This window comes from Pyrus communis, chromosome 8 (genome assembly GCF_041283825.1).
Source record: "Pyrus communis isolate YQ-2024b chromosome 8, ASM4128382v1, whole genome shotgun sequence".
NCBI classification, from domain to species: Eukaryota; Viridiplantae; Streptophyta; class Magnoliopsida; order Rosales; family Rosaceae; genus Pyrus; species Pyrus communis.
In genome coordinates this window covers 4,958,639-4,973,122 of record NC_142572.1, presented here as the reverse complement: position 1 = coordinate 4,973,122, position 14,484 = coordinate 4,958,639, and the positions used below count along the sequence as shown (strand labels likewise).

General features: G+C 35.4%; 1 protein-coding gene across 1 annotated transcript; it reads right to left on the bottom strand.

The window, feature by feature from the left end:
* Positions 1-5,381: 5,381 nt before the first annotated feature.
* LOC137717141 (uncharacterized) lies at positions 5,382-6,152 on the bottom strand. Its single transcript, XM_068456445.2, has one exon. It carries the CDS (start codon positions 6,081-6,083, stop codon positions 5,574-5,576), a length of 510 nt encoding a protein of 169 aa, XP_068312546.2. The 5' UTR covers positions 6,084-6,152; the 3' UTR covers positions 5,382-5,573.
* Between the last annotated feature and the right edge of the window lie 8,332 nt (positions 6,153-14,484).

Genomic DNA, 14,484 nt, shown 5'->3' with positions numbered 1-14,484 from the left:
ATTCCAATAACTGAAATAATAGTTTACGGACGATATTTTTAACTGTTACCAATGAAGGTAATATAATATTTACTAAGTATTCTTGGGTTGTGAAAACTGTTTAGAAGACAATATTCTTAGGTTATTTAACCCATAATGTAAAGTATTAACATAATATATATAATTAGCTATATAAACCATGCACTATAGTCAATAGCATTGATCTAAATTTTGTCCGATAGAGAACATTAGGGCTGGCTCGGTATGGGATATCAAACCGAAACTAGTATCCCGAATCCCAAACTAATATTTTTTAGGACGGAAATTTGAAGACCAATCATAAACCAAATTTTAGAAATCTCAAAATATTTTTAAGATTTCAGAACAAATCAAGAATTTCAAATTAAAATATGAAATTATGAATTATTCTTCAAATCGGGAATCCCCAGTTCCCCACAATCTTTGCTAGAAGTCAGATTTTGAAGGCAGAAAAAGAAGCCAGTTAATGATAAAACGATGACAAAAGACTACGAAACATACTTTGGGCTGCTCCATGGGCCATGGCTCTCCCAAAATATCCTATATATTTCAAAGGATAGAGGGTCAGAGACGTGTAAGCAGCTGCAATCTCTACAGCTTTCAACTTTGGAGAACTTCCTGCAACTCTTAAGTGTTCAGTATGTTGGATTTAATAAAATTAAATAATATATTTTTTTCAGTTCAGTTTGGGATTACCAAACAAATGAAAATGTGAGAGCGATTCTGGTATCAAAATTTCGGGATCGATTTGGGATTGGGTATTGAAATTTTCGGGATTTTCATTTTGGGATTTTTTCTGTTTGGTTTGGAATTTTTGGTATTTTTTTATGATTTGTGTTAATTTTACATATATAAAATAAATGGGTAAACGGTTACCCGTTTATAACCGCGGTTAACACTCATAACCACTCATTTAGTTTTCACAGGTAAACGGTTATACCCATAATCTTTTATTTATCTAAACGGTTACCCATAACCATAACCGTAAAGTTTAAATGGACAGGTAATCGCGGTTACCCATAACCTCGGGTATTTTGCCCATCCCTACTCGCATCACACACTCTCTCCACCTAGAAACAAGGAAAAAGAAAACAGCTCGTGTAATCATATTCTCTATTCAATTTTGGGGTTTCCTCATTCTCAATTGAATTAAGAATTTTAGGGTTTCCTCATATTTTCTATTCAATTTTCTGCAAATCTAACTTTCTGTCGTTCGAAAGTTTTGTAATTTATCAATTTCAAGATTTCTATCAATTATGGATTTAAAGTTTCGTTTGTGTATGGAGTAAGATTTCTTAAACTAATTAATCATTTGCTATTTTTTTGCTCTACTTCAGATACTTTAAATTGGAATGGTGATGGTATGTATAATTGGGGGCAACATACGATTTTTTGCTCCTTCAAATATAATTGGGGCTGTTAACTTTTAGGACCAACCAATGGCGTAGGCCCAAGGAAAGACCAAGGAGCCCAAGGCCCAAAGGTTTCAAAGAGAGCCTCCTCAACACCCGAGCCGATCGACACGAAAAAGGGCTTGCCCGATCGCATCGAGCACGAGGGCAAACTGAAAAGTACTGGCGAGACGGGGCAGAGTGACCAATGTCCGAGTGGGACGCTCGGCTTGCCTTAGTTTAAAAAGGTATGTCACCCAGGCTGCAGAAACGTCACGAGAGCTTGGGCGAATAGGCAGAGTGGTGTCAGTCGATAAATTTTTGGGACAGCTCAGCAGGATTGGTGGTGTTCCCAACCAATTAAAGTTTAACACCTGGATTTTGGATTAGGCTCATTTAAACAATCCTTGAAAAGCCCACAGGTCAGAAACCTTTTTCCTTCCAAGAGTGAACCAGAAGAATGCAAGCAGCAGCTCGCCGTTCGCCGCTTCGGTTGTAACGGAAGACATACAGGGGCAGTCTGACTTTTGCTTTTTTCAAAGTTGTGCTTAAGTGAGGTTAAATCAAAATTTCTCTCACAGTTGATGGGTTGCAGTTTAATTGCTGTGTCAGACTATGAATTGGTTCAGAGATGAGTGTCAAGTGTCAAAGAATTTTTCAGTGAGTGCATGCTTGTTTACAGATCACTACTTTTCCCCCAGTCCTGGTATTTTCTTCTCTCTCAGATACAGCCAAGTGGAGAGGATGACCTCCTCAGAAAGCTCCACCTCTGCATCTCTCTAGAACAAACAGCTTTTTAGCTGGAAGAGAAAACCAAACTCAACTTTCGCCGGGTTAGCCTTTACCGTCGTCGAAGCGGCGGACGGCGAGCTGGTGTTTGCATTCTTCCGGTTCGGTCTTGGAAGGAAAAAGGTATTCTGACCTTTGAGCTTTTCAAGGATTGCTTAAATGAGCCTAATCCAAAATCCAGGCGTTAAACTTTAATTGGTTGGGAACATCACCTGTCCGGCTGAGGTGTGTTCCCGTCACTTCCAAAAATTTCTCATGTCAGTAAGCAAGTTGTTGACACATTAAATGCCAATTTGAGAGGCCACAAGAAGGGGAGGCATATGTAAAAAAGGGTAGAGACCTCCAATATGGGGGTCGGACAAATCGGAGAGAAGAAAGTGAATGTATAAGCCAAGCGCTATTTAGCTTTGAAAATTAATATATTATGAGCATCACAGTGGATGTAGTCTGATTTTTTAGGGATGAACCACTTACATCTTTGAATCTGTATAATTTCAATCCATTTCCTAAGCCCACTCAAATTGATTTAATTAAATTTGTTAACCTAAATTGATTTCAATCCATTTGTTAACCTAAATTTATTTTCCAAAGTCACATATTTACAATGAACAAACATTTTTGTTTTCTTTTATCAACTAAAAGTAGAAGGAACAATAGAACGATTTATCAGACTACAGTAAATTAGCAGGTTCATCCATCTGGCCCATTCTTCTGTTTTTAATTAAAATTTGATCAGATATGTAACGTGATATGAAAACATGAACGGCTTTATTCAATTTTTTTTCAATTTAATTAAACCTTTTCCATTGTTCGATCCAAATGCCATTTTTAGAGGTGTTTCCATATCATGCAGAGATCTAGCATATAACATAAAACGTGCAGTATGAAATACAATTTTGTTTTTTAAGAGCATCTCAAACAAACTATCTTTAAATTTATATTTCAACTGAAAATATAGAATCACGTCATGGAAACAAGCTCCAATAGCCTCTTCAATGTTCAAATACAAATACCAAACTTGGGACCTTGCAATTCATGGTTGCGCGGTTGAGTTTTGCGTGAGGGTTTATTGTAATGTCGATATTCTCCCAACCAAAGGAAGAAGTGGTCAGTCAATTAAAGTTTTTTTATTTGAAAATATTTTATTTAATGAATGAGAAACATAAAAAAGAATTAAAAATGTGTTAAAGGCTATTTTAGATAAAATGGTGGGTGGAAAAATAATGTTTTTATATTTTTTTAGTTTTGGTGATGAGTGAGAATACAAGGTGCGTAAAGAAATAACATTGGTGGGTAGTCTAACACCACTCTTAAAATAATATTTGTGTATCCCACATGGAAGGTAACAGAAATCAAACTTTACCACGTAACGTACATCTCCATTTTAATTAGGAGGCAGATTGTCTGCCCTCCTATTTTCTGTGTCCTTTTGTTTTGTGTGATCACGGTTAAGCCACGTTAATATTTTTATATATATTTTTTTATAGAGATAATAAGATAAAAAAGAATAATAATATAAAATGTTGACGTGATTTAATTGTGACTACACAAACAGGAGGTGCATGGGAGGGCAAAAAATCTGCCTCCTTTTAATTATATGCAAAGTAATGGTACTGCAAGTACTTTGAAAGTTAAAACCATGGGAGTTCGCAAGTTGGTAGAAAATCAATCTTATTAAATACATTTTGTTAATCTGCATCCTCACGTTGCCTGCGACTTAACAAATTTAAACTTTCCAACCAATTTGTGGAATTTGGAAATGGTCCCGAATTTGACCGATGATCATGTTATACTAGCTGTCACACAAGCTTTTCCATATGGATCAAATTAATCAAAACCCTAATAAAGTGTAAAGACCGTGGGCAGTCGCATGCAGCTGACCATTGGAATTTGAATTTATATGCTTCAAGAAACTTCGTGGATGGAGCTTGATTAGGGTTACTTAGCAAATAATGCGACTCTTTGAACTAGCAACCAAGTCGTGCCAGTTAGTTTCCTTGTTGTTGCATACGAAAATTTTGTTTTATCATGATGTATGCAGACACAATGTTCACCAACGTCCGTTGAACATCATAACAACAAAATATTACAGAGAATCAAATCTAAAATGATCCCTTTTCTGAATTCCTAAAATTATTGCAGCAATCTAAAGTGATATATATATATATATATATATATATTGGGAGAGAGAAATAATTTTTTTGCTAGACTGTTTGTATTAACCAAACAGTCTAGCTATATTGCAATGGGGTGTGCTATTTATACACCCCTCTTAATTTTTAATCGTCAGATCGAATGAATTGAAGAAAATCAAATGATATAAATTAAAAAGAGGTGTGTGGATAGCACACCCCTATTGCAATAACATTCATCAAGTTGGTTCTTGTTTGGATATGTGATTCATATGCAATGGTGGATTCGGGATTTGAATTGGAGGCTCCAGTGTCAAAGTACAAGTTTTTAGATAGAAATAGAGTGTGAAGTGTGTAGAATTTTTTTTAGTTTATTCATTGAGGCATTTCGTTGAACAAGCCTCGTCGGCCAAACATTCTGATGAGTGATATTAAAAGAATTTGTCGAATGTTGTCGGCACAACCTAATAAGATATGCCTAACAAACATTACATCAAACATTTAGTAGGTGCAAAAGAGACCCGTACCAATGTTTGGAGGGTCCTCTAAAATATTTTCGGGACTCTGAGTGGTACTTGAACCACCTTGATCCCGATATACATCCACCACTAATCATACAACAACAAAAACATCACAATAACATAGAAATTTAGCTATATTGCAAAGCTATGAATATAAACATTGATAAGGTACTCTTTATGTAGACGTAATTGATCATATGACAACATAAATATCTGCCTAATTAAGTTTTTTTGACGATATAGCGTTATAATATACAATCTTAACTAATGAATATCATGAAGCTCATGCTGTTTGAATGTCATATATATGAGGCAGTTTAAGCGGGTCTTATACTATTAATTTCTTAATCAGTTCTTAACAATGTTAATTCAATACCTTAGGATGTACCATTATACAGTATTTTTTACGATTTGAACTCTTAGTAATCCAGAATTAAGAGCTAAATCCTAAATCCTAATGCTAAATTTACATGCTCTCATCTTTGTATATAATCGCATGATAATGGTACATAATTAAACATGCACAATAATTTACATTTAATTATAGGCTGGTATATATACAAAAATTAATAATAAAATCTTTTGATCCTTTTTCCTCTGTGATCAGCTTTCTGATGCAAAATTGTGATCATAAGTCTGCTACGTACATTCAAATCTTTCAAGAATAGGAAAAATAACAACAAATATAAAATTAAAAATAAATAAATTCTGGCCTTCAAAGTTTAAAGTACCCTATTTGGCACCCTGATCTCTCTCACAGTCCTAGACTGTACCAAGCCTTCTTCCCTCCGCTTACTTCTGGGACGAAGCAACTTCGTCCAAAACCGACTCTTCTTCTTCTCTTCACTGCCTAGCTCTCTCTTTCGTCTCGGAAAGTAATTCACCAGCGACCTACTTTTACGAAGAACATTACTTTCACCACTCAACAACCAAGATATCGTCGAACCCTTTTGCTCGTAACCTGGCGCTGGAGACGAAGAAGAACCCGAAGAAGACGAGTAATGCGACGATAAAGAAGAAGTCGTAGAAGGAGAAGCGTAAAAAGTTCTACGCAAGTAGGGAACAGAATAAGTTGAGAGCTTCTGAGCAACTCGTTCTAGCTTTTCTTTCAAGCACAAGGAGCAAACGCCCGGCGATTGTTGGTGTTTCGGGTGCTTCTTGCAGGCGATGTCGGACTTCTTTTTCGACGATCTCCTGAGCTTTTCCATTTGGTGATTGATTTGCAGTCGCATTCTGCAGGTTTTTGTGTGGTATTTATCGAGGAATAAGTGATACGAAACTGTTTTTTGGTGTGTTTCCACGTTAGTTCATGCGAGCTTCTTTGGGTTTTCTATAACACCTTTTCTGACGGGTTGTGGGGTTTGAAAAGTTGGAGATTGAGGACCAAGTGGACGGCTGTGATGGATGGGATAGGGGAGGGTCCACTCGGGATTGGAGTCGGTTGCTGTGATGGTTGGGAGGATAGATTTAAGTGTGGAAATGTCGACAGGGAAAAAAGATTAAAAAGTATGAATTTTCCAAGCTTTCTGTGGGCGGCGGCGTGGAAAGCAAAAAGTGCAGGCGTGGACGGATCAAAATAAGCTACACGAAGTTTGGAACTTTGGATGCGAGGGAATGTACGAAAGTATTCTAATAGGACGTCGGTTGTTTTGTTTTATTTAAAAGGAGAATTCTTGTTTACTTTTTCTTTTATCGAATTAAAAATACCTGCATTCTCTTTAACGAGATGAGCTCATTTTTCATGTAGATAAAATATTTTTATTGTACAAATTTCATATGGTGCTTAATAAATTAAATGTTATGATCATTGAGTTTATATGCTAAAGATACGCTATTCAAAAATGAATTGTTTTTACGTTGAAATGCTATTATTCACAAATTTCACCCAATATTACAAGTGTGTTCATCAAATTTCATCGTCCATAAAAGAATATGTCGTGTGTGTCAAAGCAAACTTGGTGCCCCTCATCATGTCTATCATGGTTAACTGATGTTCGCTAAATGGACAGGGATATTGTGGAGTTCAAATAGATCAGGTGTATTATGAAATATTTGGATGTGGTGTTATCAAATCCGCCCACTATCTATTGTGAAGATCAATCTGTTATAGCATTAAGTGATAATCTTGTGTTTGACTCGATAATCAAACATCTTGGCACAAACTATCATTTTGTTAGAGAAAGAGTTCAATGGTTAGACTTGCAAATTTTGTACATTCCCACTAATGATCAAACTGCAAATATCTTGACAGAGGGTTTTCATAGTCCTACATTTGTAAAGGCACTGTTACAATCTCAAGCTTGGAAACCCCAGTTGAAATTGATGAGGGATGTTGACTATTGTTGACCGTTCTATTCTTAAGTCTGTTACTTTGTTATAAAAGTAGCTGCTAAGTTTGTTAGTCTCGATATAATAGTAGCTAAGTTTCTCCATTTTGTATTGACAAGATCATTTATTGAAGCCACATCGGTTACATGACAAAATAATATACAATTAACAAGTAAGAGTTCCACCTTTAACAATACCAAGACTTTTTATGACAAAACCCAACACATAACAATAATAATAGGAAAAATTAGTATCCAGTCTCTAGTTACTAATGTTCATTGACTAAGACCTTATTAGTTTTCAAATTTTGTTTGAAGTCCCTAGCATTAATGTGATAATGAATTTACATGTTAATTACATAATTTGAAAAAATAAAAATTAGTAATTGATTTAGGGTTTTAACACTCACACCTCTATTAAACTCCTAATTAATTTTCGATTCAAACATTTCAAAAAAAAAAAAAATTAAAATAAGTTTATAACTATTAGTTTTTTTTTTTTTTTTTTTCACAGAAAGATTCTCAATTTTTTAATCTTAAATGTACCCCTTCATATAATTTTCAATTCTTTTTAATCTTGAATGTATCATTCTTAAATATACCAATTTGTTATATGTAAAATGTACCCTTTTTTAATATAAAATGTACCCAATTTTTCAATATAAAATCCATTCAAATTTTTTTAATCCATTTTTTAAATTATATAGGTACATTCTTTTTCGTTGATTTGAGAATGTATCCATATCAAGTTTAATCGAAGAAATTTACTAATGTTATTAAACCTAATATCTTTTTTTTTTATCTTGTGATTTTTGAAGAAAGTACCCATGTTTTGGTACAATAATTTTTGTTTGTTTTTGTTAAAAAAGGGTGCCCCAAGGTCTTGAACCCAACTCGCTTCTAAGTCACCGAGTACCTTGCCTTTCTGTAGCCTAACCCCGTTCATTAGCAACTGTAGAGACACCCTTGGATTAGGTATTAGCTCCTATAGGCACTGGTTGCTACTGGTAGAGGTTAGCGAGGTACTCGTCCTTCTTCTGCATCATAGAAGTCTACAAAAGAAAAAGAAAAACCAATTAAGATTGTCGATCATAATTTAAACCTTTTTTTAATTGTAATGAAATTTAAATTTCAAACGTAGAGCGAAATACTTACAAAAATGTTGTTAGCGACTTGGCTGCCATAATTGGTATGCACCGCCCCCCCCCCCCCCCCCCCCCCAAAAACCTCCACTTTTGGGAAATGCGAATCACTCGCCATCCGTTCCTCGACCCGGTGAGATAGGGTCGAGAACTAGAGTGATGAAGGTACAACTTCGTCTCCTAGTTACCTTTATTTGTCGCCGATTTTTTTGTAAATTAAACTTAACTAAAAAAACATAAAATTTGAACTAAAATTAAAATATAAATAAAATTGACCTAAAATTTTTCGATCTAAAAATGAGTGCACATCCCCCTCGCCTATCATCTCCACCAACTCCTTGTTGTGGATCGTTAAGAGCTGCATCAGGAAACACACAAGTCTTGTAGCAGAAGTGTAGCTTGTATCACTCCTTATACCACTCCCTCCACACGCGGTCTATATACTCGACACAAGCCTTATCCTACGTGTCTCACTCGAAATAGGCCTGAAATCCCAAACAAAAACCAAATTTATTAGTTTAAAACAACATTAAATAATTAAAGAAAAAAAAAACTAATGAATTAAAAAAGGGTGTACACTTACCCAAAGCAGTCTGACCATCTTGGCGCAAACTTGGATGATATATGCGTCTTCTAAGAATCATAGACCATGAGGCATTTGTTGCGGATGATGGCACTCATGTCATGTGTTAACAAACTGTTGATTTTGTCACTCGGTCACCCGTGACTCAGGAGGTATTCAACCCGGATTCGCTTCTATGTGACCTGGGTGATCTAGTTAGTTGCCAACCTCCTACAAATCTCTTGACTTTTTCTCTTCGGCTTGGTGAGGAGCTCTCCATCCCCCACCTACTACATAGCCATCGAATCGGCCTCTGCACTAAGGCTGCCCTGAGCAGGGTGGGATGGGGTTGGGTTGGGGTCACTAAAGGCTCATGTTGTGTGCAGTTGTGAGATAGCTTGGCAAACCGAGCCACCCACCCTAATGGCGCAAACCTGGCCACCCATTTACTCGGCTGTGGTCGCCTAGGTGGCATTAAGTGACGACCTCTCATTCTGAGTAGAGGCGGATGCAGACGACCATTGGTAATTAAGCGCAAAGAATTTTGTGAAAAAAAAAATCATAATTTCACAAATTTCCTACAATTTCACATATTTCTACAATTCAACCAAATTTAAACATATTTCCTACACTTTCACATATTTCATGATTTTTACCGAATTTTCATATTTTCCACCAAATTTCATAAATTTTCACAAATTTCCTACAAGCTCAAATATTTCTACAATTTTACCAAATTTAAGCAAATTTCCTACAATTTCACCTAATTCTAAAATTTCACCATATTTTCCTATTTTCTACCAAATTTCACAAATTTTCACATATTTCCTACAAGCTCACATATTTGTACAAATTTTACCAAAATTTAAGCATATTTTTTACAATTTCACCTAATTCTAAAATTTTTACAAATTTTCACATGTATTCAAAACCTTGTTCTAAAAATCTCTGTCTAGGCGCTAGGCGGTTGGCCACCATCCCGATTAATGCCTAGGCTTTTGAAACTTAAAAAAGGGTGCTTGTACCTGTTGAGGTGCCCGCCTAGACCGCCCAAACCTGCCTCGCATCTAAAGTGTCCCACAATAATATTGACAAAAAAAAAAAAAAAGTGATTAAGTTGAAACAATCTGATGCTCCTCGATCTTTCTCCTGCGCCTCAGCCAGTTAAAAATGGAAATCTAACATTTGGTGAAGGCAACAGTCTTGCAAATACAAGAAAAATATCATAATGTGTTCGGTCATATCAAGCAACAAAACACGGAATGTGCCTCATGCTTTGAAGTTACAAAATGTGTATTAAACCTACTGCTGCATTGTGAACCTTGTAACTGAATCTTAGGGGACAATTTTGGTCTTCGAGGACTAAAACCTTTGTTCTTCATTATGGTGTAAGCACCCTAGACACCACAATAAGAAGACTTGCTCATCACCCTTTTGATTAAAAAGTGTGCTATTCACACACCATTTTTTACCTCTGGCTGTTAGATCGAATGAGTTGAAGAAGATTAAAGGATAGAAATTAATTAGGGGTGTGTGAGAAGTAAAAAAGAGTGTGAATATCACACCCTTGATTAATCAGTCATGTGTATCGTTTTTTTATATCTTTTCTTTGGTAGGTTTCGGTATGGAATAGATTTCACCTTGAGTACGTTTTCAACTGTGAGATACATCTCCTATTTCATTATGTAAGCTCATTCAGTATCCAACTATTGTCAAAAGTGCATCATGTTTTGACTTGGAGTGATGTGCACATTACGCACCAATCCATAGAAATCCTAAAAAAATTCATGAAAATACTAAAATCCTAAGAATTCCATGCAAGAAGTCCATACAAAGCCATACAAATTTATAATAGAAATCCATATAAATATGCCAAAATCCATGTTGAATTACAAGTATATTAAAATCTTTTGAAATTTGTCACTTAAAAAAAAATCCATTAAAATCCCCTGAAATCCAAATTGACTACACCCTCTTAGACTTGAAATAGTTATAATATTTAAAAAGTGAGTCAAATGCCACTTTTACGGTCTAGTAGTATTCCTCTTCACTTGTAAGTGAAAGGTTTTATGTTTGATTCTCGCAAAGGCAAATTTGAACCACATTATCACTAGCCCATTATTAGCTTAGCCCACTCCCCCACACCTCCTTAGTGAAGATAATATCGTTTGTTCAAAAACAAAAGTGGGCCAAATAATATATAGGATAATACTTGTATCCTCCCATAAGAGAATGCACATATTCTCCCATTTATGAATAATATATCTTGACCGAATAAAATCAACGGTCAGAACTATTCAATTTATTAATTCTTCATTCAAAGACTAAACGTATCAAATAAATGAATGGTTCATATTGAATATATTACCTTATACCTACATCGTCTAGTTGTTCTATACATTTGAATGACTAAATAATCTCTAATTGAAATGATGTTTTGTAGAAGTGATGTTCAAATGAAGATTAATAAATTAAATGATTCCGATTATAAATTTTATACGATCAAAATACATTATTCAAAAAGGGGAATGAGCTAATCCCCTATAAAGGAATACAAGTATTATCCTAATATGTATGAATAATATGATTTGTTATATTCTTAAGTCCAAACTTGGAGTGGGAACAAAGCATGTCCATGTGAGAATCAAAGCCATAAATCAAGGTTGGGATTGTTGGTGAGGCATCAGCTTTTGGTCTAACAAATCTGTGAGAGTGATCTTGTATTACATGGCACACGGAGAACCACGTCCTTGACGGTGGGACTGGATTCCTTCCAGCCAGGAAAATCCATACCCATACCCATTCCCATGCATTTAATTTCCTATTATGCTTGTAGTCTTGTTTGAACTATTCAGTAGCATGAAAATTTGACAATTAGAAATGAAATACGAAAATATTTTTTTTTTCTCAACTGTCAATTAATGGATAAAAAGTTAGATTACCCAGTAATCAAATTACTGAAGACAAACCCCACTCCTCTCCTTACATTTTTTTGGTTGTTGCTCCATTTCTAAAATAAATTTAGCTACATATACAATCTCTCATCTCATGTGCAAATTATCAGCAAATTGTGTATTTGTCCTTAAAACTCACAGGTGGTCTCTGCAATTTTTGCAATTGAGTATAGAGTCTAATGTGCTATGGAAAAAAACTCTTAACTTGTTAATTTTTTGTAAGTTTGTAAACAAATGTAAAAGAATGATATGCATGTGTCAAACCATGGCATATACGTAAAAAGTATGTAATGAGCTGAAAGACGAGAAGAATGATATCACATGTAAGGAGTAAAGAAGCGTTTATGTGCATGTCGTAAAAGTTTATTTGTATTTGGTTTCAATATACTTTCCATTTATAAGTATAAGGCGAGTGTGTAATAACAAGGCTAGTGTTTATAGTGAAAATCAAGCACCATGTGACCTTTCTCACCTGAATTCTAGGCTCCCAACTTTTTTTCCCTTCACCCTAAGAACCAGACTTGACATTTTAGACCCAACACGTTAACTTGTTAAATTAGCATTTGGATGAATGCTTAACGGCTCGGATTGTCAGTGGATTAACTCGTTAATACCCGTTAAATAATGGATCATTTTGGATCTAACGTAAAACTCAATAGCACCTGTTAATACACGTTAATTGATCACAAATATATTACTTTGTACCTACGTCGTTGATTTGTTGTATACATTTGAATGATTAAATGATTCCCGATTGAAATAAATTTTTGTAATGGTGATTTTCAAATGACGATTAAGAAATTGAACGGTTTTGATTATGTAATTGAACTATTTCGATTATGAAATTTGTACAATCAAAATAAGTTATTCGGAAGAAAATAATGAGCTCAACCCCGGGAATACAATTATTATCCTAATATGTATGAACAATATGATTTGTTATATATTCCTAAGTCCTAACTTGGTGTGGGAACAGAAGCATGTCAATGTGAGAATTAAAGCCATAAGACCAGGTTGGGGATGCTGGTGAGGCATCAGCTTTTGGTCTAACAAATCTGTGACAGTGATTTTTTTATTAAATAGCATGCGCAGAGCCAGGTCCTTGACAGTGGGACTGGATTTATGCCAGCCAGGAAAATCCATACCCATTCCCATGCATTTAATATCATATTATGCTCAATCAGCTTATTTAATTTCTACGTTCAAAAGAAAAAATTATTTAATTTCTTTTCAATAGTTTGGACTACCATTTTTTTTTTCTTTCAAAATTTGGATTACTTAGTAATATGAAAAATTGACCGTTAGAATTTGAATTTAGGAAATACTATTCTTTCTCAACTGTCAATCTAATGGATAAAAAGTCAGATTACCTAGTAATCGAACTACTGAAAACAAACTCCCTCCTCTCATAAGTTTTTTTTGGTTGTTGCTCCATTTCTAAAATAATGTGGGGCTAGATATACATGTTCTCATCTCATGTGTGAATTGTCAGTAAACTTGTGTATTTGTCCTTAAAACTCTCAGGATCCTTGCAAATTGTGCAATTAAGTAGAGAGTCTAACGTGTTACGGAAAAAAGCTAGACTCTTTCCTTCTTGTAACTCTGTAAGTAAATATAAAAAAATAATAATGTTGTAGTTGTATCTGTCAAACTATAATGTGTATGTAAAAAGTATGTCATTAATCAAAAGACGTGAAGAATGATATTGAATGTAAGGAGTAAACAAGTGTTGATGTGCATGCCATAAAAGTTTCTATTTTACTTGCTCTGAGTTTAAGAGCAGCTCCACCCCTTTGAGAAATAATTGCTTAGGCAATTGGGCAATAGGCAGTTGGCTTTTGAGGTTTGATTTTTGTGCTTTTTGTTTGTGTTTTGCTACTGTTGAGTTGAAGAGTTGTGTTTTTAATAATCTACAGTCAATTATAAATCATGCTTTGATAGAAACCAACTGATTCAGTTGTAACTTCCCAACTTGAGGCCATTTGAAGAACACAATGATCAATTTATGTCTGTGAGCCTCTGTTGAATCTTGTTCAGAATTTCGGGTTTTTTTTAAGAGATGATTCTCACACACCCCTTTTTAGCCTCTCACACACCCCTCTTTACTTTTGGCTATTTGTTGACCCTAAAACCTACCAAGCCTACATGGTGCACATGCCGAATAACTAATAAGCTAACTACGTTCTTCGGTTATATGCGGGGCATGCCAACTCGTCGACCGAACTCGGCCGGGGAGTAGAATGTGTTGATGTCGCGTTAGGCGTGCTGCTGACTTCTCAATGCGACTGTGGCCGAGGAAGGAACACGTCTCGGCCTTCGGGTTCTAGAGCCTGAAGACAAGGCTGCTAATTCTGCAAAGTTCACAAATCGTCGGCGCTGGGTTCGGTCATGGTGATTATATTCGTGAGAGCATAAGCACGCGGAATTGGCACTAGACTATATGGACACAAATACTTGAAAGAGATGTATGTCTTGATGGTAAATGTGGTTCGGTCATTGGAATACCGAACTCTAAAGTGTAGTTATGAGTATCCAATCATAAAACAAACCGGTGCTCAACGTGCCGAGCCTCATAACCTGTAACACCTCACTTCGCTGAGAAGGCTGATGAGATAACCTCTACCAACAAGGACTCGAAAATCCTTGTC

What these genes read in the sequence shown, in the direction of transcription:
- LOC137717141 (XM_068456445.2), bottom strand. Translation starts at nt 6,083, where the DNA reads ATGCGACTGCAAATCAATCACCAAATGGAAAAGCTCAGGAGATCGTCG.